Source organism: Sinocyclocheilus grahami, unplaced genomic scaffold (assembly GCF_001515645.1).
Source record: "Sinocyclocheilus grahami isolate Dianchi unplaced genomic scaffold, SAMN03320097.WGS_v1.1 scaffold169.1, whole genome shotgun sequence".
NCBI lineage: Eukaryota > Metazoa > Chordata > Actinopteri > Cypriniformes > Cyprinidae > Sinocyclocheilus > Sinocyclocheilus grahami.
In genome coordinates this window covers 1407931-1433171 of record NW_015505348.1, presented here as the reverse complement: position 1 = coordinate 1433171, position 25241 = coordinate 1407931, and the positions used below count along the sequence as shown (strand labels likewise).

The window sequence follows — 25241 nt, the reverse complement described above, 5'->3', positions numbered from 1 at the left end:
TAAAATCGTGCAGTGTGTAGAAGTCTTTAGATATGTCATCACAAACCAATCCCTAAATTGAATTTGTGACACTAAGTCTGAGACTAAGCATCTTGATTCTGTATATTCTGTATAGTATGGTTCAGGCCCCTCAGATTGTCCTTTTTGGGTACAATAAGGTTCCAGCTGAAGAAATCTACCTCTCTCTCTTGTAGGGGTACATGACCTATGCTTGAGAAATTTCCTGTCTCCTATCTGGTGCACTTTGATTACTACCATGCCTCAGAAGAGGGGTGGAAGGGAGGCTAACCTAATCCTGTAACCTTTTCTTATGGCCTTCATGACCCACTGAGAGAGCCTGGGCAGAATTTGCCACACTACCACAAAGTCTGACAAAGGAATCATCCCACAATCTGAAGCACCTATCTGCTTATCTACATACAGCTGTTCAGTATCAGATCAAGAAAGCATGATTTCATTGTTCTGGTCTAAAGAATTTCTGATCTGAAAAGTTTGCATTAAAATGTCAAAACCATCAAAAACCATCACTCATCCTGATTTGGGGCCTACCAGTGGTATTATATTATGTTCCAAAACTAGCATGTTTTACTAATCAACCGTAAATTGGCAAAGTACATACTTTCAGTGTGCAGTGTAAGTAAGGGACATTGAATATCAGTGATGTTAAAACTATTCTATGTAACCATTTCTCCCTTGCACTGTATGTCATTATCAGCTGATGACCTACAGCGCACAAGCTTGGTTGTTCTTGTTAATCTATTTGAAGAAAGCACAAAGATCCGAAGATTGCTGGTGTGTCAGCGGCTGATGAAATCTCTATTTTTAAACCACCAAGCACTTAAGTATGTAAAAATGAAGAGGCGTGGCCTAAAAGTGCTGCAGCTGTAGTATGAGTGGGAGGAGCAGGTCTGAGAAACCACAAAATTAAGCAAACTATGCACTCTTCCTCTTTGCTCTGCTTCTCTATGGTGAAATTTTGGATTTGCACTGTGGAAAGTAAAAATGTTCAGATAAATGTTCAGCTATTGGTTCCCACAGGAACTGACTGATTGATTTAATTCAATTTAATTTAATTTCATATGAGCTTCATTTCTTACCTACCAAAGACATCTGGCAGTTCCTGACAATGCAGCTGGTGTCATTATGAGGTCATGTGGAGAATGGAGATCATCACGGGGCATAAAACATGCTGGGACACCCCCACAACCTGAGCACCAAAAAGTCAAAACAGCAATGCAAAAAACGTCTGTCAAAGAATGTAATATGACATTCTACAGTATATAATATGAATTAAATTCATACATACCTCGTGAGATAAAGAGTAAAGTGTCTATTGGATGTGCACTTCAGAATCACAGGTCATCCGATTATTTTTCATGTACTGTTTTATGAATACTATGAATTTGGACATACTACTCATTTTATGTACTGTTTTTGGCCTTGTATAATAGGGCAGTAGGCATATTAGGTATAGCATCTACCTAAAACCTTTATATTAATAGGTTATATGTCGAACATCACCTGACCAAACCCGGAAAACAGGTCTCATTGCTTCCGCTTTTCGGAGAACGTGTTAACAGCCGTATTAAATAATAGCGATATCTATGGACTTTTAATATAATCAGTTAAACTAGCTAGCTGTTTTTATTGTTGACGTTTTATTCCATTTTTATATCTAAATATGAAAAGAATAAAAATAAAAAAAACTTTTAGATATCAGTCTGCATATGTGATGGACATTGGTTATGATCATCATTGGTATCTACTTTGAAGTCATCTAGAGTAAAACTGCTTCATATTTAACTAAGGATATGCAAAACGCTTGAACCGGAAGCGACGAGACCTGGTTAACAGAATACGGAAGTCTGTTGCGCATAACCCCTATTAATATATTATTAATCGTCTTTATCAAAATGTAATCAATTATTTCGATTTTCCTTCTTTGCTGACATCACTAATTTCTCTTAATTTTCAGCCTCTCTCCTCCAACGACCTCCATTTTGATATGTAACAGCCACTTTTCACAATATAATCACCAGTAGATAGAATCATGTGCTGCCCTACTTTCTTTCTTCCATTTTTTTATATCTTGTCTCACTCAGAAATCATCTGTGTCAAATGTGTTGTGGACATATTTTCACAGTTTTCTACTACTGATACAAACCTGTTTTTTTCCACAATGGTTTGTGGGCAATATAAACCCCTAAAACAAGAATGAAGAAAAGTCCACAGCAAATAGTTTGCTATCCAGGCACATTTGCCTTTGTTCAAAAAAGTGCTTAATTGTATTCAATGTGCGCATGTTGTCTACTTCAAATCTTGAAAGTATATATATTTTTAAAACTGTTCTAGAAGATAAATTAATATTAATGAAATAAAAGGTCACTTAAGTGCACTTATTATTTTCATACTATGATTTGAGCCGCATTATCCTTAATCTTGCATTCCATATAGCCAAGAATTGGGATGCAGCCATCGCTAGCACACAGCGCTTTGCCCCTGAGATATTTATGGAAGCAGGTGGTACACCATCGTGTGGACCAGTGCCAGACAGCCACAAAACATGAGAAATATGGTTCCAAGTGCAACAAAGATATCTTTCAGGTCAGAGGACTGGTTTTGTCCTTTAGCAGTCCCTCGAAAGGTGCTGGAGTAGGTCGAAAGGTCGGAGAAAAACGGAATGTAACCAGCAGGATTAATCGGTGCATGTGTAGTTATTTCCTGTCCACACACAGGTAACAGCTTTCAGACCAAATACACTCATCAAATCTGCATATTGATCAAATGGTACTTAGCTTAGCATAATTTGTGCTAGCCTAGAATTGCAGAGTTCTTCTCATAAACTGAAGATTAAGATTATTTCTGTCAACAAGGTACTTAAACTAAAGATTTATGGTGCTTTTACACTGCATGGTACGGCACGGTACGGCTCGGTACGGTTCACTTATGGGGGGTTTCCCAGTGGGTACAGTACCTGGTACCTGGTACTATTTTTTTAGTACCACCTCGGTTGAGGTTCCAAGTGAACCGTACCGTTACCAAAGTGTGACGTGTAAACTCTGCTGATCACGGATTGGCCGGAGAGAATCGTCACTACCTGCGTCACTGAACTTGCGACACAAACGCAACAGAACCGCTAGATTTAAATCAGCACAGCCAGCGAAGGATCGAATGCAACTGTTTTGAACGAACGCACCTTTTTTTTAACATCGAAAAATGGCTGTTTCGTTGTCTGTTGAGGAAGTACAGATGTTCCTCTCGTTGACAGCAGAGGAGCGGATCCAGCGAGAGCTTGATGGGGCAACGCGGAATGAAAAAGTTTTTCAGGAGTCGCGGCAGTAGAGGCGGCACAACTATAACGACATGTGAATAATCCCGCTTACACTAAAGCGGTACTAAACTGCAGTGGAAACACAAACCGAGCCATGCCGTACTGAGCCGTACCACGCAGTGGAAAAGCGCCATAAAGGGTCAAAATAATAAAATATAGTAGGCTACATAAAGTTGTACAGATATAAAACATGTGTATTAGCGGTGCTTGCTAAGGCTATTGCTAATACTTAGCAATCAGAAAAGCTGTTGATAAAATAGCAATAAAAACCACACAGCAACATAATTAACATTGTTGAATGAATTTAATTTAGAGTCCGAATTAGGACCCCAATGTGTTGTCAATTGGCTACAAAAACTTTTAATGGGCACTTTATTCAGTGCCTGATTTAAAATCTCAACAAATGTTGTAATGACCACAATGTCCTCTAAATTGTCATATGTAATAGTAAATAACCGAAGTTATAGACTGTGAAATTAAACATTTCTCATTCTTTATTCATTTAGATTCTGTAGCTTACTTTTTGCATGCTGTTTGTTGTACTAGCTTATCATACTGCTAGCTGATTAGCCTGCTAGCTTAGCATATATAGCATCCAAATAACAACATTTGAATTTAAAAATGATTTCTTGTGATGTTCGGTGTTATATTTTTATCCATATTATTATCCAGAGTATTTGTTTCATCAGGCATTAAGAGTGTACCTCAGGCATTAAAATTTTAGTGACCTAAATCTCTAAAACGCTAGTGAGTTTTGCCCATTCAACTCACATTTTCTTATAAAATGTAAATATATTCTTTTGGTTTATTGTTAAATACATAATCAGTCAAAAATCAAATGATGTGAATGTTGCTGTATCCCTGCAGGAAAGAAAAGAAGCTAAAACCAGCCTAAGCAGGGGTGAGTTTCCCAAAAGCATTGTTAGCTAACTATAGTCGTTAGTTCCATTGAACTCTGTCGGTAATGACAGAACTTGCGACCATAGTTGCTTTTGGGAAACGCAGCCCAGGTTGACTGGTCTAAGCTGGAAGTAGCTGGTCTGACTGAGCTGATCAAGCTGGTCTCCAAAACCAGCATGGCCGAGCTGGTTTTGTCTTGTTTGTCAGCTGGTCTCCCAGCTTCACCAGCTAACGAAATGGTCAAAACCCATATAAAACCAGCCTGCAAACCAGCTATGACCAGGCTGGAAGACATTTTTTTTCAGAAGTGTCATCAGGCATTAAGTTTGGTTATATCTCCTTGTGGAACGAACATTTCTCACATTTTCCTCCAAATTGTAATTTGGTTTATTGTTGAATACACAATCAGTCAAAAATCATATGACAGTGTTGGTTGCTTGAATATGTTGCTGTAATGTGCCACTTTTACACAGATTTTTAGCAAGTACACTTGTAGTGGGTCGAAAGGTATTTTTTTTAAGTCTTCAATCTGCAGTACTGGAATTACTCGTCGGCTATAGCAATTTGTACAAATGTGGGTGGAGTTTTTGTGTCTGATTGTGCATTTGCTTGTGCAAAATTACAAATGCGCGTTTGAGTGAGAGAACAGACTTTCAGAAGTGGTTGATTACCCTTTGAGCCAACTACCCACCACCTACTATTTTATTGTACTGTAAAATTTGAGGTTTTATACCTTGTGTTACACTTTAATAGCATGATTTTTTTCCATTTTAGCCAGTCTTGATGCAGCTAATGAGATGAAAGCATTTAAAAACCTGAACCTCATCAAAGCAGATATATTTAACCTGAGAACATTCTCACTAATGCTTGGTATCATTGCCACAAGTTTCGCAGGAAGCTGATTTTATAAACTCTGGCATGCATCTTCTGAAATGTGATGCGACTGACAAAAAAAAGTGGAAAAAATTACTAATTTTACTTACAGTTTCTCTTAAAGTGCTAAAGAGAAGTAAAGAAAAGAGGAATTTACATATGCATGTACTTTTGATTCGCTATATTTTGATACACAGGGTAAGAATTCTCATCTTGAGTAATCAGTCTCTTTAAATTCTCTTCACTAATAATCAGCCTTTAAAGTTCATTACTATCTTACTGTGTCCAGACAGTCAGTAGGTTGTCACTTTGAGTTTCATCTTTGCACGCCTCTCTCTCTGTGCTACTTCCTCAAACAGGCGAGAAGCCAAAAAAAGAGAGGAGAGAAAAAAAGAACAAGCAAGGAAGTGGTATCTTGCAGCACTGCCTACATGCAGTGTAGCTTGTAAAGTGAGAAATAGTCAAGAAGCTACACATTTCAAGTTTTGTAAGCCATGTGAGAGAAGAAAATGTTTGAGTTTGGCATCACCATTGAATCAAAATGAAACCTTTTTGTGTGTAGGCTACATGACCCATGTTTAAATCCAAAAATGTCACTTCTCATGAGACATTCACATATTATAGATTAGTTTGGTCACATTAAGTAAGCAAATCAGTGCATAGAAGATATCAGTCATGCAAAAGAGATTCTAAAATACAAAAAAATGTAAATATACTTTAGCAGATACGTTTATACTATTATGGGATACAAAGCCAAACCCTTTGGTCATGATTGAATTCACAATATGGCTTCCAATAACATATTGATTTTATAACATTGTTACAATGTTTAAAACCACTGAAGTCAAAAAGTGACAGCAAAATATCAAGAAAATTTAAACATTCTTTCTTCTGTAAAATATATATTTGTATTAGCGGTGTGTAGTGGACTTACGAAGCGAGGAGGCAAAGTCACATCACTGGCTTTTGGGTTTATTAATATTTATCTTTTCGGACCATAAGTCAATTCCTCGCAGGCACAGAGGTGTAGTTTTCATTTAAAAGACTAGAGTGGTCGCCACCTTGCTCACAGATCTTTTCATAGTTTATCATTAACGAAATGTCTATTTACACTAAGTGTAAATAGCCCGCCTTGTTGGCAGAGGCTATGTACACTAGCTTCACCCACAAACGTGTGCTAGGAATGGTCAACACTATAAAAGACGGCCGACAATCATCAGCTTCAGTTGCGTAGATGGTAAAGCGCGTACTGTGGTCTTTTTGATGCGATCGACCCGGGTTCAAAATCCACCTTTTACCGAACTTTTTTTCTCCCTTTTCAAATCTCATATCACATCGGAAATATTTATTTTCAATAAAAATTAAGGAAATAATCAAAAAGTTGAAAATAAAGTATTGGTAGGGTTAGGGTAGGTGTAGGGAGGGCTTTATTGTTCCAATAAGGTGGCATCCATTTAATAATTTGAATTAAAATGATCATTTACACTCAATATGTTATTACTGCATACTGTTTTATAATGTACCATAATACTGAGGTGCAGATAATTACCACTACTATAGTATATAATTAAGCAGTTAAGTTAAGTAGTATAAATAGCAAAAATCCTGCTATTTTAACAGTGTAAATATAATCTATTGCTATCTGCACTTAGGGTAAATAGCATATTGTTAAAAATACTGCTATTTTCACTTAGTGTAAATAGCATCTATCACTAAGAAAATATGCTATTTGCACTTAGTGCCGCTGCCTATAATTAATTTGTGTATATATTCGCTCGACCCATTGAGGCTTATGTGGTATTTCGCCCTCCTCACAATCTTGCCATGCGTTAGAATATCATTGAAGACCTAATGACAAAATTTGTTTCTTAAACACTAATTGGGCTCGTTTTGTAATTGTTGTATTTTTGGCTTCTGTATTGATCATTTTCTTATCCAAATTTTTTAGGAGCCACCGCCCCTGTAGAAGATGGCCTTTTCTGGCACATTATGTACTTATGTACACATTCTGTATGCATGTATGTGTGTGTGTGTGTGTGTGTGTGTATACTACAATATATACAGTGGGTACGGAAAGTATTCAGACCCCCTTAAATTTTTCCCTCTTTGTTATATTGCAGCCTTTTGCTAAAATCATTTAAGTAATTTTTTTTCCTCATTAATGAACATACAGCACCCCATATTGACAGAAAAACACAGAATTGTTGACATTTTTGCAGATTTATTAAAAAAGAAAAACTGAAATATCACATGGTCCTAAGTATTCAGTCCCTTTGCTGTGACACTCATATATTTAACTCAGGTGCTGTCCATTTCTTCTGATCATCCTTGAGATGGTTCTACACGTGCCTTGCGAAAGTATTCAAACCCCTTCATTTTCTTCACATTTTGTTATGTTGCAGCCTTGTTAAACTGCTTTAAATTACTTCAATCTACACTCCATACACCATAATGACAAAGCAAATAACAGGTTTTTAACACCAACATATTTAAATATATAGCTGTCTAAATGAAGTCTTTAGCAATGCATTTTAATAAACAAAATATTTTATATCAAAAAGTTTGTATATATTTACAGTAGGAAATTTACGAAATATCTTAATGGAACATGATCTTTATTTAATATCCTAATTATTTTTGGCATAACACAAAAATCGATCATTTTGACCCATACAATGTATTTTTGGCCTATTGCTACAAATATACCATGCTACTTATGACTGGTTTTGTGCTCCAGGGTCACATATATATATATATATATACACAGTGCCTTGTGGAAGTATTGTGACAATTTCTTTTCATTTGATTTGAAATGTTCACACATTCAAGTAGAGGTGATTTTAGTTTTAAATGTGTATCTTCTGAAGGTGCTGCTCTCACTATGGATGCTGGTCGTCAGAAAAAAAAGCAAAAATGAGATCATTTTCTCTCATTTCCCATATGAAGGACGACACAGTAGAAGGCGAGAGATGTGTGGCGTAGATGAAAATGCAACTTCCTGTTAAGAAAGGGCCTTAACGCAAAGCTGAAGAGGAGAGTGTCTCTGACACTGCTCTGCTGTCTCTAGACCCCAAAAAAACAGTTTAAGGATTTTTTTGAAGGTGAACACTCACCAGCAACAGAACCGACTGAATAGTCACATGAGAACACGTAAGACACGTATAAAAACAGAGCAAGAGAGACCAAAAAGCCAGTACGCTTTCTGATGGTTAACTTAGATCTGTGTCTGTTTCAAATAGGACATATGGTGTCTTAGAAGCTGCTTTTGAACTCTTGGATATGGCGAGATTTTTTGCGCTAGAACCCTTGGTTTTGGTCCTATGCTTGGTCTTATGTGAGTACAACATTTTATTTTTACAGGTTTTTTATAATTTTTTTTTTATAAATATATATTTACAAGCAAATTTGCGATGGTATATGTATATATATTATAATTTTTTTAAATTATATTTACTGCTGTGTTTTGTATTATGTGGCATTTTGTGAATTAATTGTTCGCATAACTTATAGAAGGTCATTGTCGTGGTGTAGATTCATTCATATTTTGGTCCAGTTTCTGTGTTGTGTGTTATTAGTTTATTGAAGCTTATTTATCATCACTAGCCGTAACACTAAAATACTAACATAAAATGAATTAGTGAATGAGTGTTTATTCGAATCTTGGCAGGGATGTCAATGATAATTAAATCGTAATGTGTACAAGCAGGGCAAGCTTATTTTGGCGCCTGAGTCCTCAATTTATTTTAAGTATTGTTTGTTAGAAATATTATTATTCTACTGAGAATCTCCACCGTTGTTAACCAAGAAGAAGGGGAATTCTCTTTAGACGGCCAAAGTGAGAAGTTGTTGCTTTGTACAGCATCGGAGTAAAGTCAGAGCTCACAAAATGTTGCAAAAGAGCGCTTTGCAAAATGCCTAACGTGATTTTTTTCGAAAGGTTCTGTGGCGGGACACTTGTGAGAGGTGTGTTGGGTTCTAGTTTGTATTACCTGGTAAAGGAGCTGTCAAAGATCTGGCTGGTTTGGGCGTATCCCCTCAAACTCGCTCAAGGTTCTGCTAGATTTGAGCGGTGCGGAGGCCGAGCTGTCAGTCAATCATCCCTGCTTTCACATGGCACAATCTGATGGATGCTGTTGAGGATCTCCTTGTTATATGATAGAGTGCTGTTCAGCTGTCTTGAAACTAAAGGTTCTCAGGTTCTTCTTGTGAAGAACCATTTTTGATGTTCTTGAGTTGAGTCCTTTGGAGTATTGTGGGAAAATTGCATCAGGCTATTGCATCAGCAACTGAAATTTGTATTTTTTGCATGTTTAATAATATAATGTAATATATATAATAATAATATAAAAGCGAGCGAGAGAGAATAATAATAATAATAATAATATCATCACATGACAATATCACAAGTTACAATATCAGTGATCACACATGATTTTTCTTAACATATTTTGAGTGCACATTAGGTATTCTATTCTATTCTATTACAGTATATTATTCATTTGAATGTCTCTTGGGTGTCACATCGCATGATACTGTTGAACATGATGCCTCGCTGCACATGCCTCTGAACACTTCCTCGTTCCATTTTGAGCCGGTTTCTGCGTCTCATAGATTTGCCGGCTAAAATGGTGCTTGCGCGAGTCGCTGAAGAAGTGCCGTGAGACATGTTGCATCGAAATGTCTTTTCACTATATTTAAAAGTGTTGTGGCTTGAGACCGGATGAGAATCCTTGTGACTGCACTGTACATGCAAATCACATAGAAAAGGCAGAAAGGCATCGAAAGATGGGCGTACATGTGAGCTCGAGGCCTTAAGAGTCAGTGCTCATGGGAATATTCCTGAAATCTACTTTTCAGGCTTATTTCAGTGTCTTTATTTGTCCGTATGTTTATTTAAAGGAAAGGCTCATTTGAAAATAAATATTGTCATCATTTACTCACTTTCATGTTGTTCCAAAACTGTACGACTTTCTTTCATTTGTAGAACACAAAAGAAGCTATTTAGAAGAATGTTCATGCTGCACTTTTCCCTACAGTAAAAGTTAATGGTGAGGTTTTGAGCCTCAAAAATGACTAAATGTATCATAAAAGTAGTTCATATGGCCTCTGAAGTCATACAATATCCGAAAGTCTTAAATCTTCATACAAAAATCTATCATATGACTTCAGAAGACTAGGAATATACTGAATGTCGACTCTGATTGTCATTTTGTGTTATTTGTGGAGCTTGACAGCTCATGGAAACCAGCAGCATAAACATACAGCATCTTCTTTTGTGGCCTACAAACAAAAAAGGTAAACGATGACCCAAAAGGAGTTAACTATTCTATCAATTACTAATTATGTGAATGGTGCTGTATGAAAATTTGTGTTTTAATTTTGAACATTGGTATATGCTAGATAGATATACATTTAAAAATGTCAAAAATATGATTTAATATGACCAAATCAACCTGACTCAAATAGGTTACACCGACTAATTTGAAGTGTGAAATCAGTTCAGATGATCTCCTCAAGGTATCAACTGCACAATGTTTGTGAAACCACTGAGGCAACAATTAAATAATAGTTTTAGCATTTCCTCCTTAGCGTCTTGCGTTAAAAGAACTCCTAACTTGCCAGTTTCTAAAACTTTACACTTTATTACTTGGCAAAACTTGGTTTTATTACATTATTCAATTTTTACAATCAGCTGATTTTTGATTATTACCATCATTTGTTGTATGTAAACACAATTAATATCAGGTCAAGTCTTGTCATTGGATTGATTGTTGATTTCACGCCTGCATCTTAAGAATGAGCCGTTTTAGTCACGAAGACTGTACGTACATGAACTCTGCGGTATATATCTAGGCCTATGTCGCGTTGCGTTGACCCAGTGTGCATTATTTTTGGTTGTGGGCGATTGCTTGGTCTTCGTTAGTTAGGAGACTGAAAAGAAGTGGCACAGTTTTTACAAACTAACAATTATTAAAAAAAAAAAAAAAAGAGAGAAGACTATAAAGTTAAATTAATTTAATTACTGTATTTTTTTACCTGTATGTTCCGTTAACTCGCTCTCACACTATCTGCACATCTTTGTGTGTTTTTAAAGATGGTAGATACGTGTTGCAACCTTGGCGTTGAAGTAAAAATAGTGATTTAAACAGAACGTTTAAGTCTGATATGCCAGGAAAGAATTAGTGAGGACTTTAATGGTGCTTTACTGTACCTTCATGGCTTTTAAATAGTTTTCAACGATTCTTTTTGTTGTCTTTGGGATTTTGTGCTGCTTATTAATTGTTAGGTAGTTGTTAAGTTTAGGTGTTGGGTAGGATTAGGGATGTAGAATATGTTCATGCAGAATATGTGCTGTATAAGTACTAATAAACAGCCAATATGTTAATAATATGCATGCTAATAAGCAACTAGTTAATAGTGATAGTTGGTCCCTAATAGTGATAGTTTGTAATAATAGTAAAATTATTGCCTTAAAATTTTGAGTAATGGTGCCAGTCAAATCTTGCAGTGTTTGATACACACTTTCAACCATTTGGAATGAGGAAAATCAGGTTAAACTCCAAAATTGATTAGAAATGACATAATATATTGTAACTTAAATGATTAAACCAAATAATGCTGAAAACATCTGTTGGGGAAGCTATTTTTTCAGATTTAAAGGAATTATTTGTACTTTTATAGTCTAAACATGAGCTTTAATTATTGTTTAAAAAGGTGTGTTATGTTGCATTACATTATTATTACAAATATGTAATATGCATTGTTTCAATAGCCAATGTTTGTGAATATAGCACAGTTTGGAGGTTTAGATCAAACTTTAAAAGCAGGTTAAATATCAATTTGCAGGAGATTGATGTTTTATGTGAACCACACTGCGATTACTGTGACAAGGCAGTCAAATTAAAATAGAATCTTTTGAAAGTGAACGACAAGAAAACTATCAAACTGGACTTTTCAAGTCACTTTTCTCATTCTGTCACGTTCCATGTAATGGGTGGACCTGCTAAAACAGCTACGCTCAAGATGCATGCACTTCAAGTTGTGAACCAAGTCAAGCAAAACCACATCCGTCAAAGAAAATAAGTGAAAAGTACTGCTACTCTGAGCTAAAACTACAGTTATCCAGAGTTAAAAGTTAAAGAAAGCTGTTTTGAGATTTTAAGAATTCTAAAAAATAATAAATCTTAGCAATCTTAGTATCAAAAAATACCAAATCTTTCCACAAAATACTTGATCTTGACACTGCATTAGATTAGTAGTCTAGTTAACTAACATTTGACAGTGTTCTGTTTGTAGTCGAAGCTCTCATGTAGAAGATTTAGAAGAGTTGCAAAGATGTAATTTGCATGTCTATAGTCTATAATCTATAATTATCTATCCCCACCCAAACGAGTGAGTTATATGGGCGTATATATATGCCAGAAGCACATATGCGCAGTGTATACTGAGCCGAACAAAAGAAAAGAAAGCAAAACGCCAGAGCCTTGAAAAGGGGGAAGGGTTTTGTCACGCTACAGGAAGCTGTGGTTGAGAAACTGAAATAGTTTGTGTGCACGCTGTGTTTCCATGGCAGCCAGGTCGCACCACATACAGACCACTGCTAGTAACTCCCTTCCCCTTTCTGACCAAAGCGGACCGTTTTTACAAGGAGTCTTGAGTTTCAATGAAAAGAGATGCGGAATATAATGCGAAGGTGTTTTTTAGTGCAATAGTTGATTTGTTTTTAAAATAAACAGAGCTTTTTAGTTGTCAGGGAAGTCGTTTATTTATTTTTTAGCTAAATAATTTGTATTAAGCAAATTAGAATTGGTAAATAATTGAATATATTGCCATTGCTACACTGTATTTTTTTTTTTTTTTTTAGTAAGCAAAGTAGTAAATAAAACAAGGATTTTATAGGTTTTACAAGAAAATACTATTTAATTTACGCACGTTAAAAAATAAATACGACCTCACGTTTTGTCAATCACGTTTACACTCTGCCTCTGAAACTTCCGTCCGTCTTAAAAAAAAAAGGATCGGGTTAAATTGTCTGTGTTTTTCGCGTCTGTAGCAAGCATTTTGAGAGGTGTTTGTGCGTGACGAATTTTTAGGATGACGCATACGGAAATTTCAGACACTGTGTGCCTGAACTTACTCTACTTGTCTTTATAATTATTTGTGAAATTTGCTAGCAATTTCTGAGTGGAAATTGTTTCTACACTATTTTTTTCCCCTCGGATCATCCAGTTTAAAGCACAAATTTCAATAAATTCTATACATTTGAAATATTCTGTAAATTCCCTATATCATCAAAGCATTATTTTCTGAAATAATTGCAGTGCTGTTGTAGTGAATTTTATCATGTAAAACATTGGCTTCATCAAAGGAGTTGAAAGTGTACGACTTGTTAGAAGACACTTTGGTCTGTTGTATGAGTTTGTAGTTTTAGTGTGTTTGTAGTTAAATCTTATACTGGACCACCTAAACTGAACTTGCTTTTACCTTTAGTCACAGGCCCCTCACCCTCACACACTGAAGAAGACAAAAAGCAGAAGCAGGTTATAGTCTTGCAGCAGTTTGTGAAGGATAGGATAGTGATAAGGATGTATGAGATGATGAAAAGGAGAAATCTTTTCAAAAACATGTTGCATGTTGCAAGTTCTTAGATTTAAATGTTTAAATGATGGTGATGCTTCCAGTCAGTTGTGTATCACTAATGGTTATGTATGTGTGTGTGTCTGTGTCACACTTTTTCTTTTATATAAGGCTGTATTTTGGGGTCAGAAAATGTATATATAAGTTAAAACTGGATGCTTAGATATTATTTCATGCTGTCAATCCATCATTACAGTCCCTCAGTCAGACTCCTCCACTTTTCCCAAAGCATCAAACACACCTGCAGACACCACCGAAGGTAAAGCGGAACATCAATCTCACACTCCTGCATTATTATACTTTCACACACAATCTCTCACACTCTGACCTCCAGCTTCCCATCATGCTGTGATATGAGCACGTCACTGATCAAGTGGTTTATTTATTTAGATATTTCTTTATTCATTCATTTATTTTGTATGTTTTGTTTTCTGTTATTTATTTATTTATTTTTGAGAGAGCGGTAGAGCGAGTGACCCAACAAGAACTTTTTAGGCTACACCAGGCTTCACATTTAAGATCCTGTGATATAATTAATATTAAGCATCTGTTTTTTTTTTGTTCATCAAAAAAGAAACCCAGATCCTGTGCTTTAAAAGTGTATGACTTGCTAGAAGAATCTGATTTGGTCTTTTGTATGAGTTTGTAGTTTTAGCGCGCTTGTAGTTAAATCCTGTACTGGACCACCTAAAATGAACTTGATTTTCCCTTCAGTCACAGACCCCTCACCCGCACACACGGCTCCACAAGTCACAAAATCAAGCAAAACAGGTAATAGTCATCCTCTTTGACATGCTATCTTGCAGCAGTCAGTGACAAGTAAGGATGTACGAGACAATGAAAAGGAGGAATCTTATTAAAATCTCATTTAAAACATGTACCGAGTCCGTAGATTTAGACATTTGTTTCAAATGTTTATAATATTTCTACAAAAACATAAATCAATAAATGAAAGATATTAACTCTAAATATGTGAAGTGGCGACCATCAAACACAACACTTAAAAATGTGTTTGAACTTTGACTTCCCATATATTTTATTGTTGACATCAAAGGTCACTGAATCTCTTTTTATTGTTGGCAGGGAATTTGAAAGTGCACGACTCAGTAGAAGAAGCTTCTTTGATCCTTTGTATAAGTTTGTAGATTGTAGTAAATCCTATACTAGGCTACCTAAAATTAACTTGCTTTTCCTTTTAGCCACAAGCCCCTCACCCTCACTCACTTCTACCCCAGTCCCTAAATCAAGTGAAGCAGGTAATAGTCCTCTTTTGATATAATTTTTTGCAGCAGCTGCTAGTTAGATAATTTAATTGTTTTAAAAAAAGTTTTGAAAAAGTTTTTTTTTTTTGAGAACAAAATAAAACGAGTACTATACTAATACAATAGTTAATCAATTTGAGATTGGCTTCAATACCTCTATCTTTTATCATGCAAGATATAGGCTTAATTCAAGAGATTTAATTTGAGCAACTTGCTAGAAGAGGCTTCATTGGTCTTTTGTATAAGTTTGTAGTTAAATCCTGTACTGGACCACCTAAAATGAACTTGCTTTTCCCTTCAGTCACAGACCCCTCACCCGCACACATGGCTCCACAAGTCACAAAATCAAGCAAAACAGGTAATAGTCATCCTCTTTGACATGCTATCTTGCAGCAGTCAGTGACAAGTAAGGATGTACGAGACAATGAAAAGGAGGAATCTTATTAAAATCTCATTTAAAACATGTACCGAGTCCGTAGATTTAGACATTTGTTTCAAATGTTTATAATATTTCTACAAAAACATAAATCAATAAATGAAAGATATTAACTCTAAATATGTGAAGTGGCGACCATCAAGCACAACACTTAAAAATGTGTTGTATATATTTAAAAATATATATATATTTGTGTTATTATATTGTAATTATTATAATTTAAACATATTAAACATAAACATATTTTGAAAAAGAAATTATACATGCAAATATTAACTATAAAATATTCAGCAGTTTTTCAACTTAGACTTCCCATATATTTTATTGTTGACATCAAAGGTCACTGAATCTCTTTTTATTGTTGGCAGGGAATTTGAAAGTGCACGACTCAGTAGAAGAAGCTTCTTTGATCCTTTGTATAAGTTTGTAGATTGTAGTAAATCCTATACTAGGCTACCTAAAATTAACTTGCTTTTCCTTTTAGCCACAAGCCCCTCACCCTCACTCACTTCTACCCCAGTCCCTAAATCAAGTGAAGCATGTAATAGACAATAATTTTATTGTACACTGGACCAGTAAAGGAAATTGCAATTTTTAAAAATAGGCAATGTATTCATTCCTGTACTCATTAGCTTGTTGTGGTTTGTACTGCATTTGTTTTATTTATCTGGCGGAAAATTGGTGCCAACTTTATTCATATAAGGACTGTATTTGAATCTAGTTTAAACTATGTGATCATGTCAAATAGGTTCTTCTGACTCACCCACCACCATGCAACCCACTTCACCTACTTACACCGCCTTACCTACAGGTAATCATGACACCACACATCACCACAGCAGACACACAGTCAGTCTAACTCATGACCTCTGACCTCCATCCTCCCTTCATACTGCATTGCAACCTCCCCATCACTATCTCATGGATGTCATATGTCATGGATTAGTTGTCATGGACAGTGTTATATTTTTTTAAATAAATTTGATTTTTTTCTGTAAAGTCTGTTGAAGATGAATTATATGTAAATAATGCTGCTAACAGATGTTATAATGAGATATAATGGGTAAGTAGCTGCACGTCATGCAGTAATTTCAGTGCAATCACCCTTTGACACAAAAAAAGTTTACTTTCTTCATTCCTAGAAATAATTAAATTAAATAATTAAAAGTTGCATGATTTGTTTCTGATTAGGTTAATATCATTGTATCTATCTATCTATCTGTTCTGACCAAGTTAAATAATAGTTTTATCTCACACTTTCCACAGGTGGAGCTAAGAATGGTACAAGTAAGTGTCACCCAATTTCTGTTATTCTGTTCCTGATTTGAACTTATGAGTCAGAAAATCTATATCAGTGAGAACCTGATATGCTTAGATATTGTTTCCCGGTGTTCATCCATCATTACAGACACTCATTCAGACTCCTCCACTCTCTCCAACACAACAATCACGCCTGCAGATACCACCAAAGGTAAATCTGACATCACCTCATCAAACTCACACTCCTGCATTATTATTCTCTCACACTCTGACCTCCATCTTCCCATCATGCCGTGCTACACACACATAACTGAACAAGAAGCTTTTATTTACTCATTTGTTTGTTTGAGCTTTTTAATCGCTAATGTTAAAGCACCACATCTGTTTTGTATGTGATTTCAGTCAAGACCCCAGTGGCTATAAGAGAAACGTTTTATTTGATATAATAACCATTGTCATTTAGGGACATTTGCAGACCAGACAAACACATCAATCTCACCCGCACTCACCAACTCACAACAACAAAACACCAGCACCACTGCAGGTAACAGTGCATTTAACATTATACAGTATTTTTTCTGATTTTATTATTATTTACCAGTTTATCAGTTTTCAGTCTATATTATGTAAATAAATGAGCATTTAGTTGAGCTTATGCAGTTTATAGTAATAATAATCAATTTCAGTTTTAATGATATGTTTGTACACTGCAAAAATCTGGCACTATGTTGAGTCACCACGTGATGTGCAACTTCCTTAAATCCCATACTGGACTGTGTCAACATATTTATGAGATGAAATTTTTGTTTGATCAAATAACCATTACCATTTTTACTAAAGATAAAATCCTGACATCCTCACCCGCACCCACCTTGCAACAACACAACATAAGCACTGCTGCAGGTAACAGTGTGTTGAACATTATATTACATGTTTGTTTTGTTTTTTTGTGTGTATATGTACCGATTTGTCATATTTAATCAGTTTATATCATTTCAATCATTTTTTGACGATATGCAGTTTATGGTAATAATAATCAGTGTTAATGACAATTGTGTACAATACAAAACTCTTAATATCTCATACTGGACTGTGTCAACATACATGTATTTATGAGAGAAACAATCTGATCTAATAATCATTATCATTTAGGGAGTATTACTGATAATAACCAAACAAACACTTCAGTCTCACTCCCACACACCACCTCGCAACAACAAAACACAAGCACCACTGCAGGTAACAGTGTTTGTGTGTGTGTATACTAATTTGTCAGCTTCAATTTAATTTATTAGCTTTTATTTAATTTTATTTAATTGATTGTTATTTAAATCAATGTATACAGCGTTAAAGGAACACTCCACTATTTTTGAAAATAGGCTCATTTTCCAACTGCCCTAGAGTTAAATAGTTGAGTTTTACAGTTTTCGAATCCATTCAGCCGATCTCCGGGTCTGGTGGTAGGACTTTTAGCTGTAGCTTAACATAGATCATTGAATCTGATTAGACTGTTAGCATCTCGCTCAAAAATGACCGAAGAGTTTCTATATTTTTCCTATTTAAAACTTGACTCTTCTGCAGTTGCATAGTGTACTAAGACCGACGGAAAATGAAAAGTTGCGATTTTCTAGGCCGATATGGCTAGGAACTATACTCTCATTCCGGTGTAATAATCAAGGAACTTTGCTGACATACCATGGGTTCAGCAGGTGCAATGATATTACGCAGCGCCTGAAAATAGGCTTATTGGAAGTTACCTAGCTGGGGACTGTTTTCAGGCACAGCGTAATATCATTGCGCTTGCTGAACCCATGGTATGGCAGCAAAGTTCCTTGATTATTACGCCGGAATGTGATTCAATGATCTATGCTAAGCTGCAGCTAAAAGTGCTACTGCCAGACCCGGAGATCGGCTCAATGGATTCGAAAACGGTAAAACTCAACTGTTTAACTCTAGGGGAGTTGGAAAATTAGCCTATTTTCAAAAATAGTGGCGTGTTCCATTAAGCTTATGCAGTCTGTGCTAATAATACATTTTAATTTTAAGGACATTTTAGTATAATATAAATCTGGTACTATGTTGGGTCGTCACATGATGTCCAATTTCTTTATATCCCATATTGGATTGTGTAAAAGTATTTATAAGAAAAACATTTTATTTGACCAAATAACCATTATCATTTAGGAAATTTTACTGAACCTAATAACCAGACAAACACATCAAACTTGCCCGCACGCATCACCTTGCAACAACAAAACACCAGCACCACTGCAGGTAACAGTATATTGATCATTATATTTCCCCCTTTTTTAAATTCATTTTTTAGTTTGTTTGTTTTTCTTCAACTTATGTCCTGTGCATAAATTACTATTGTTGAGCTTATGCAGTATATGCACTGTAAAAGAAAAAAAATACTACATCATTTAAAGTTAACATTGACATTTTTGAGTAACAAATAATAGGAACGTGAATCTAAATTAATCCAATGTTAGACCAACATAATTCCCTCAAATGATGTCCCAACTAGTCAAACATAGTTGGAGCAAGAATTAAAAATGTAAAACTTAACAATACTAATGAAATAGTATTCAATACTTTGAAAAGTTTTGTGTACAGACGACAATGTTGTCAAAACGATCCCTGTTCACACACTGTATTATTCATGCAAGGCCAGTAGTTGGCGATGCTACATTGTAAAGAAACACATACTTGCAGACTGAACAGATAATACACATGACATCACTGTTTTCACTAATTCGTTTTCAAAAGTTTGTATTTTCAGGCCCCAAAACGACATTGTCGACTTGTGTAAATGTCAGTTGCTAGTTAAAAACAGTGTCATGTAACTGAAAATTTGTTGAACAAATCTATAGCTGCCTTAATTAATTTACTGGCTGAATGAGACATTTTTCATTTAGTGAACAAACAAATTGAAACTGGCAAAACAAAGTTGAATTACTCAGTACAATTTTTAAGATAATAGTGCGGAGAACCATCAGGAGTGCATCCGGAAAAATGTTTATGCTTTAGCAAAATTTTTATTTATTAATTCATTTATTCATTTATATTTTAAGGTGCTTTTTTTAACATAAATGTACATTTGTAAATATTTTTGTTCACACAATCATTATCATTTAGGGAAGGTTTTTGATTCTCGGTGTCAAAATCTGAACAACACACATGAAGCAAACTCAACCTCATGCACCACTTCAAACCAACACAACACCAGCACCACCACTGGTAACAGTGTAATATTGATTAGTTTGAGAATTGCATAAAGTAATACACAATAATAATAAAGATGCTTTACCCTAAGCTACAGGCCTCTCACCCACAAGCACTCCATCACAACCCCCATCAATAACAGTGAAAGGTAACAGTTCTTTAGTTAGTTAATTTTGAACTGTTATATATTAATGCATTTGTTTGTGTGAAGCAATGCAGTAAGCCATGTTAGTTTGCAGTATTTTAATATCCTGTTCAGCTCTTTTTAACTCTTTTATTGTCAACTACTGCCTCAACAAGATGTAGGGAATGACACCACCTCACATCCAAGCACTGGATCTCCCAACTCCAGCTCAACCTCACCCTCACCCACATTCACCACCACATTAAACAACACCACCATGGGTAAAATCACAGCATTTTTGCTCTCTGTACAAATAATTACTGTTTATTGTGATGATTAACTTGTGATTATGTGCTTTCCTCAGGTCCCACAAAATGTGAGTATTGGTTTTGCGCATGTTGTGTGAATTCAACTTTGATTGTGTTGTTAAGGACATGTTGATGATTCCTGTGAATTTGTGAATGTTCATATGCACTTACATACAGGTCAGTACATCCTTACAGACAGTAAGAATGAAGCAGAAGTCATTGTGGAGATTATCAATGACTCCAGTTTCCCAACGTACAGACTCAGATTGATGAACAATCAGAACAACACTTTGTTTGAGAGAAAAGGACCTTCTCCATTCAAAATACCGTTTAAAAGCTTAAAACCATGTACTGATTACACTGTCACAGTTGATGAATGTCAGCTTACAGAAAACCTTATTCATTTCAATGGTAAGTGTTTCTTGACTTCTATTTACAGTATAATGCTATTTTGGTATATGTGAATGTGAAGCTCCCTTTCTGTCAGTCATGTTTGACATTACATCAATACTGACATATGGGGGCTCACTTGTAATGCCTCCTTTGCCTCATTAATGGAATGAGGGTTACATATGTAACCTGGATGTTCTTTTGAAAGAACTTTAGTTGTTGATTTGTTTATGTACGTCTCTCCAGACAACATAGGCAGAATTGATGTCTTGATTTGCATTCATAACATAGGTTTCAATAAATTAATGTAAACCTGATTAAGAACATGATGAAAATAAGGTGAAGGTGGACAGTGTAAATGTTTGGCCATATGAAGTTCTTAGTGTATTTTATGATGTTGTGCTATGAATTTGTGTTTTATTCAATTGAATTGCTACTCATTTGCTTTAATGTTTTTAAAAATGGAAAGTAATGTCTCTGATTCTTTGTAAATTCTTTATTTCTCTTTAGTCAATAAAAGTACAAGCCATTCTGCAGAACTTGAGGGGGAAAAGAAAGTGTGTTTTAAAGATAGCAAATGGAATCTGTCAAAATGTGTTGATATAACAGATAACACCTCCTGTGTTCAGAAGGCCATTGGCATTGAACTAGACAAATGCAACTATACAATGAATGTTGACATGCCCCCAGGTAAGTATTTGATCAATTAAACAGTCTAATGTCTTAAAAATAAAGGTGCTTAAAAGGTTCTTCACATAGAAGAACCATTTTTGGTTCCACAAAGAACCATTCAGTCAAAGGTTTTTTAAAGAACCATCTCTTTCTTACCTTTTTTTAATCTGAAGAACCTTCTTTTGCCACAAAGAACCTTTTGTGAAACAAAGGTTTTTCAGATGTTAAAGGTTTTTATGGAACCATTTAGACAAAAAAGCACCTTTATTTTTAAGAGTGTATATGCAATTAAATATATTTATTTGCATATTTATATTGTGCATTTACATGACAATAACTCCTTTTTGTCTACCATTGGGAAAAATACATTTAATATATAGATAAAAAATCATAATTGGGGGGGGGGGGGGAGCACATTTTAATTAACAGAATGTTTTTTCCCCAGTCAAACCTGAAATAAACTTCACTGAAACTATCCCCACTCAGTTTGAGTGGTGTAATAAACCAAGAAACTGTCAGGGAAACAATTTTAAGGTCCACTGCTCTGGTAATGGTAAGTAATTGCAATGTGTGTTACATTTTTTATGCAAATGAATAAAGTTTTGTTTTAATCATATTTTTCATATTCATGTTGCTTTTGGAAGGCAAATCCGAGCAACATAACTTGAAAAAGGATGTGTTTTTGGTGCCTTCTGAAATGTACAACTGCACTGGAAAATATGAATTGAACAATACAGTCGTTCAAAGCAATCACAGACTAATTAACATCAACTGCGGTGAGTTGTTGACTTATATGGTTCCCCACACCTGCAAATAACAATAATGCCCTGGCTTGTAAATGTAGATTATACTCCAGCTGTTTTTTTATGTGAGCCCTGTAGACATTTATATAAATGAACTCTTAAAGCATTCAGTTGTTGGTTAATTTCATTTGTGTATTAACAATGTCCAACAGCAAATATACATATATAACAGTAGAATTGTCTTTCTTCTGCAAGTCATGATCATTCTCACCACAGTGTCATTTCTAGTACATTTTAAATCATGTACTCTGTGTAATATCATTCTGTGATGAAAATTATGGTGGCTGACTAATTTCAAGCTATCATTATTGTATGCAATAACATTTTTTTCATACTTTTGGCATAATTTGCTGAAATTGCAGCTTGCCTGGAAATGGCGCACAATAAAATTGTATTTTTCGCATGTGACATTTACCTTTTTCTTCATGCATAGCTAGTGAAAAATATAGGTCTAGACAAATTTTAAACAAAATCTATGTATAACTCTATGCATACAACTTTTGTAAATAAATGAGCAAAAAGTCGCAAAAAATGTTGAGGGCATTTATAAAACAGAGAAATCTGTTGGTTTTAATACAAGTTTGGAACATAAAGTGCCCTTAGTTGAAGAAACATCAAGCTGCATATGTTACTGTCTCATGCTTTATGTGTTGCCTTATTCCTGACTTCTGTTTTAACATTTACAGATTTTGATAATAAAACTGAGTTACCTGTAATAACCTACAACTCAGCTAAGATTCCATGGACTCTATCCTCAAAGAACAAATGTTCAAGTATTGAATTTACATTTTCAGGCATTTGTGAAAGTTCTGAAGCTCAAAGTGTTAAAGGTAAAAGCTCAGTATTTCCTCTAGGACTGCCAATTTTCAAATATCACTGAAATTGGCTATGAAATTATCAGCTGTTTGCATTAATCAAGTTAAAGAAACAGTCACACACACTAAAAAGTCAATCTTTATTTATGTGTATGCTGCTATTTTGTCTGTAGAACAATGTATGTATTAAACACAGCATGAAATAAAAAAACATTTATTTTCTATAATTCTACATCTGTGTGTGTGTACTGTACATACATACATATATACATAAACGTGTATGTTTATATTTGTGTGTGTATGTGTGTAAATATCTGATTATCTTTCCATATAAATAGTCATGCCGTTCGATGATACATTTAACAGTGTACGTTTACCATTTCACCTTTTCAGTCAAAGATTGTTCCAGGGGAGACTCAACTGGAAAGGGAAGTTGCACATTTGAAGTACTTGCATTTACCAGCTATACATGTGTTATTACAGCCAAAAACAACGACCTAATTTATACAATTTCATATACCATAAATACACCTTCTCACAGTAAGTGTCATGCTTTTAAATGTTTGTTTGCATAATTTTAATTTCTGTTCTTTATATGTAAAGAAATGTAACAATTTTTATGTCAATTTATGACCTACATAATGTTGACTATATTGGAATGTGTGGTAAAAAAAAAAAACCCTGTCTCTTATGTGAACATTGCCTTCTTTCTGTTTGTCTTCATTAACAATGATTCCCATTTTAGACCATAATGAAAGAAATATTATAATTTTGGAAAATGAATCATACTTTTACTATTAATGCTGCATATTTCACTAATTCAATTATTTTTATTTTGTAGTCCTGTGACTGCTTTTAGTTGTATCTTTTATTTAGTTAATTAGTTATTTAGTTATATTTAGTTAAACAAATAATTGAATTTCCTGAAAGTACACGTAATGGCCAATTTTTAACAACAGAAATGTCATTGAGATCATGCTCCAATAGTAAAACAAAAAGTTCTTATGAAATTATCAGTATCAATTCACATGTGAATTGTATTATTCTTTTTCTGTTTCAATAGAGCCCAAACTTGTGGAGCCAGATGTAATGGTATGGGGCACATCTCACAACTCTTTTTATGTGAACTGCAAGAACTTGAGTGGAAATGATTGGAATGGAAAGAAGGGAAACTATACAGCCAATCTCATAAACAAAGGCATAACTGAAAAAAATCTAACTAATAAGGACTGTTCATTTTCATTTGAAAATCTTTACTACCACACGGAATATAATATTGAGGTATTTATTTATTTTTGTAGCCTGAGTGGCATTATAGTGTTTTGATTTGTGTTTCTCAGTATTTATTTATTCAATTCAGATTACAGCCATGAATGGAAACGGCAATACGTCCACTGTTAAAATGACCAGATACACTACATGTAAGAGCAACCTTTTTTTATTCTAACATATGTGACCCTGGACCACAAAACCAGTCATAAGGGTCAATTTTTTAAAATTGAGATTTATACAACATCTGAAAGTTGAATAAATAAACTTTCCATTGATGTATGGTTTGTTAGGATAGGACAATATTTGGTCGAGATACAACTATTTCAAAATCTGCAATCTGAGGGTGCATAAAAAAATCAAAATACTGAGAAAATCGCCTTTAAAGTTGTCCAAATGAAGTTCTTAGCAATGCATATTACTTATCAAAAATTAAGTTTTTATATATTTACGGTAGGAAATTTCCAAAATATCTTCATGGAACATGATCTTTTCTTAATATCCTAATGATGTTTGGTATAAAAGAAAAATCGATAATTTTGACCAATACAATGGATTTTTGGCTATTGCTACAAATATACCCCAGCGACTTAGGACTGGTTTTGTGCTCCAGGGTTACATACCCAATCAACAATTTGATCTCACAATGATGTCACCATGAGCTCACATGATTCTCATGTTGTGGTCACAGTGAGCTAAAAGTGTAACCACACAGCGCACTCACTGTGCGCTCATACTGTGTTCGCAATGTGAGGTCACAGCACACTCACTGTGCGCTCATAATGTGGTCAATGTGAGGTCACTGCACACTCACTGTGCGCTCATACTGTAATCAATGTGAGGTCACAGCACACTTACTGTGCGCTCATACTGTGGTCAATGTGAGGTCACAGTACACTCACTGTGCGCTCATACTGTAATCAATGTGAGGTCACT

General features: G+C 34.9%; 1 protein-coding gene and 1 long non-coding RNA gene across 3 annotated transcripts in view; one reads left to right on the top strand and one right to left on the bottom strand.

Moving 5' to 3' along the window:
* Positions 1–217: 217 nt before the first annotated feature.
* On the bottom strand, positions 218–16390 carry LOC107593337 (uncharacterized). Its single transcript, XR_001610068.1, has 3 exons — positions 15990–16390; positions 12068–12071; positions 218–227 (listed from the first exon to the last, which is right to left on the bottom strand). It is a non-coding gene; the product is annotated as an uncharacterized lncRNA (long non-coding RNA).
* The window catches only part of LOC107593335 (receptor-type tyrosine-protein phosphatase C-like), a 26466-nt gene continuing 9345 nt past the window's right edge, over positions 8121–25241 (top strand). The window contains exons 1-26 of one of the 2 annotated variants that reach the window (XM_016283020.1): positions 8121–8254; positions 8344–8438; positions 13938–14000; positions 14456–14512; positions 14941–14997; positions 15305–15361; positions 15924–15980; positions 16188–16250; positions 16706–16726; positions 16848–16910; positions 17163–17243; positions 17540–17602; positions 17852–17938; positions 18884–18973; positions 19838–19939; positions 20016–20072; positions 20225–20329; positions 20413–20424; positions 20534–20767; positions 21257–21436; positions 21864–21971; positions 22060–22194; positions 22908–23051; positions 23430–23576; positions 24100–24317; positions 24397–24457. In XM_016283020.1, coding sequence (XP_016138506.1) covers positions 8384–8438; positions 13938–14000; positions 14456–14512; positions 14941–14997; positions 15305–15361; positions 15924–15980; positions 16188–16250; positions 16706–16726; positions 16848–16910; positions 17163–17243; positions 17540–17602; positions 17852–17938; positions 18884–18973; positions 19838–19939; positions 20016–20072; positions 20225–20329; positions 20413–20424; positions 20534–20767; positions 21257–21436; positions 21864–21971; positions 22060–22194; positions 22908–23051; positions 23430–23576; positions 24100–24317; positions 24397–24457 — 2317 coding nt within the window. In that variant the 5' untranslated portion in view covers positions 8121–8254; positions 8344–8383. Of the gene's footprint in view, positions 8255–8343; positions 8439–13937; positions 14001–14455; positions 14513–14757; positions 14998–15304; positions 15362–15923; positions 15981–16187; positions 16251–16705; positions 16727–16847; positions 16911–17162; positions 17244–17539; positions 17603–17851; positions 17939–18883; positions 18974–19837; positions 19940–20015; positions 20073–20224; positions 20330–20412; positions 20425–20533; positions 20768–21256; positions 21437–21863; positions 21972–22059; positions 22195–22907; positions 23052–23429; positions 23577–24099; positions 24318–24396; positions 24458–25241 lie in introns of those variants that run through there. The other variant, XM_016283022.1, reaches the window with a different exon arrangement.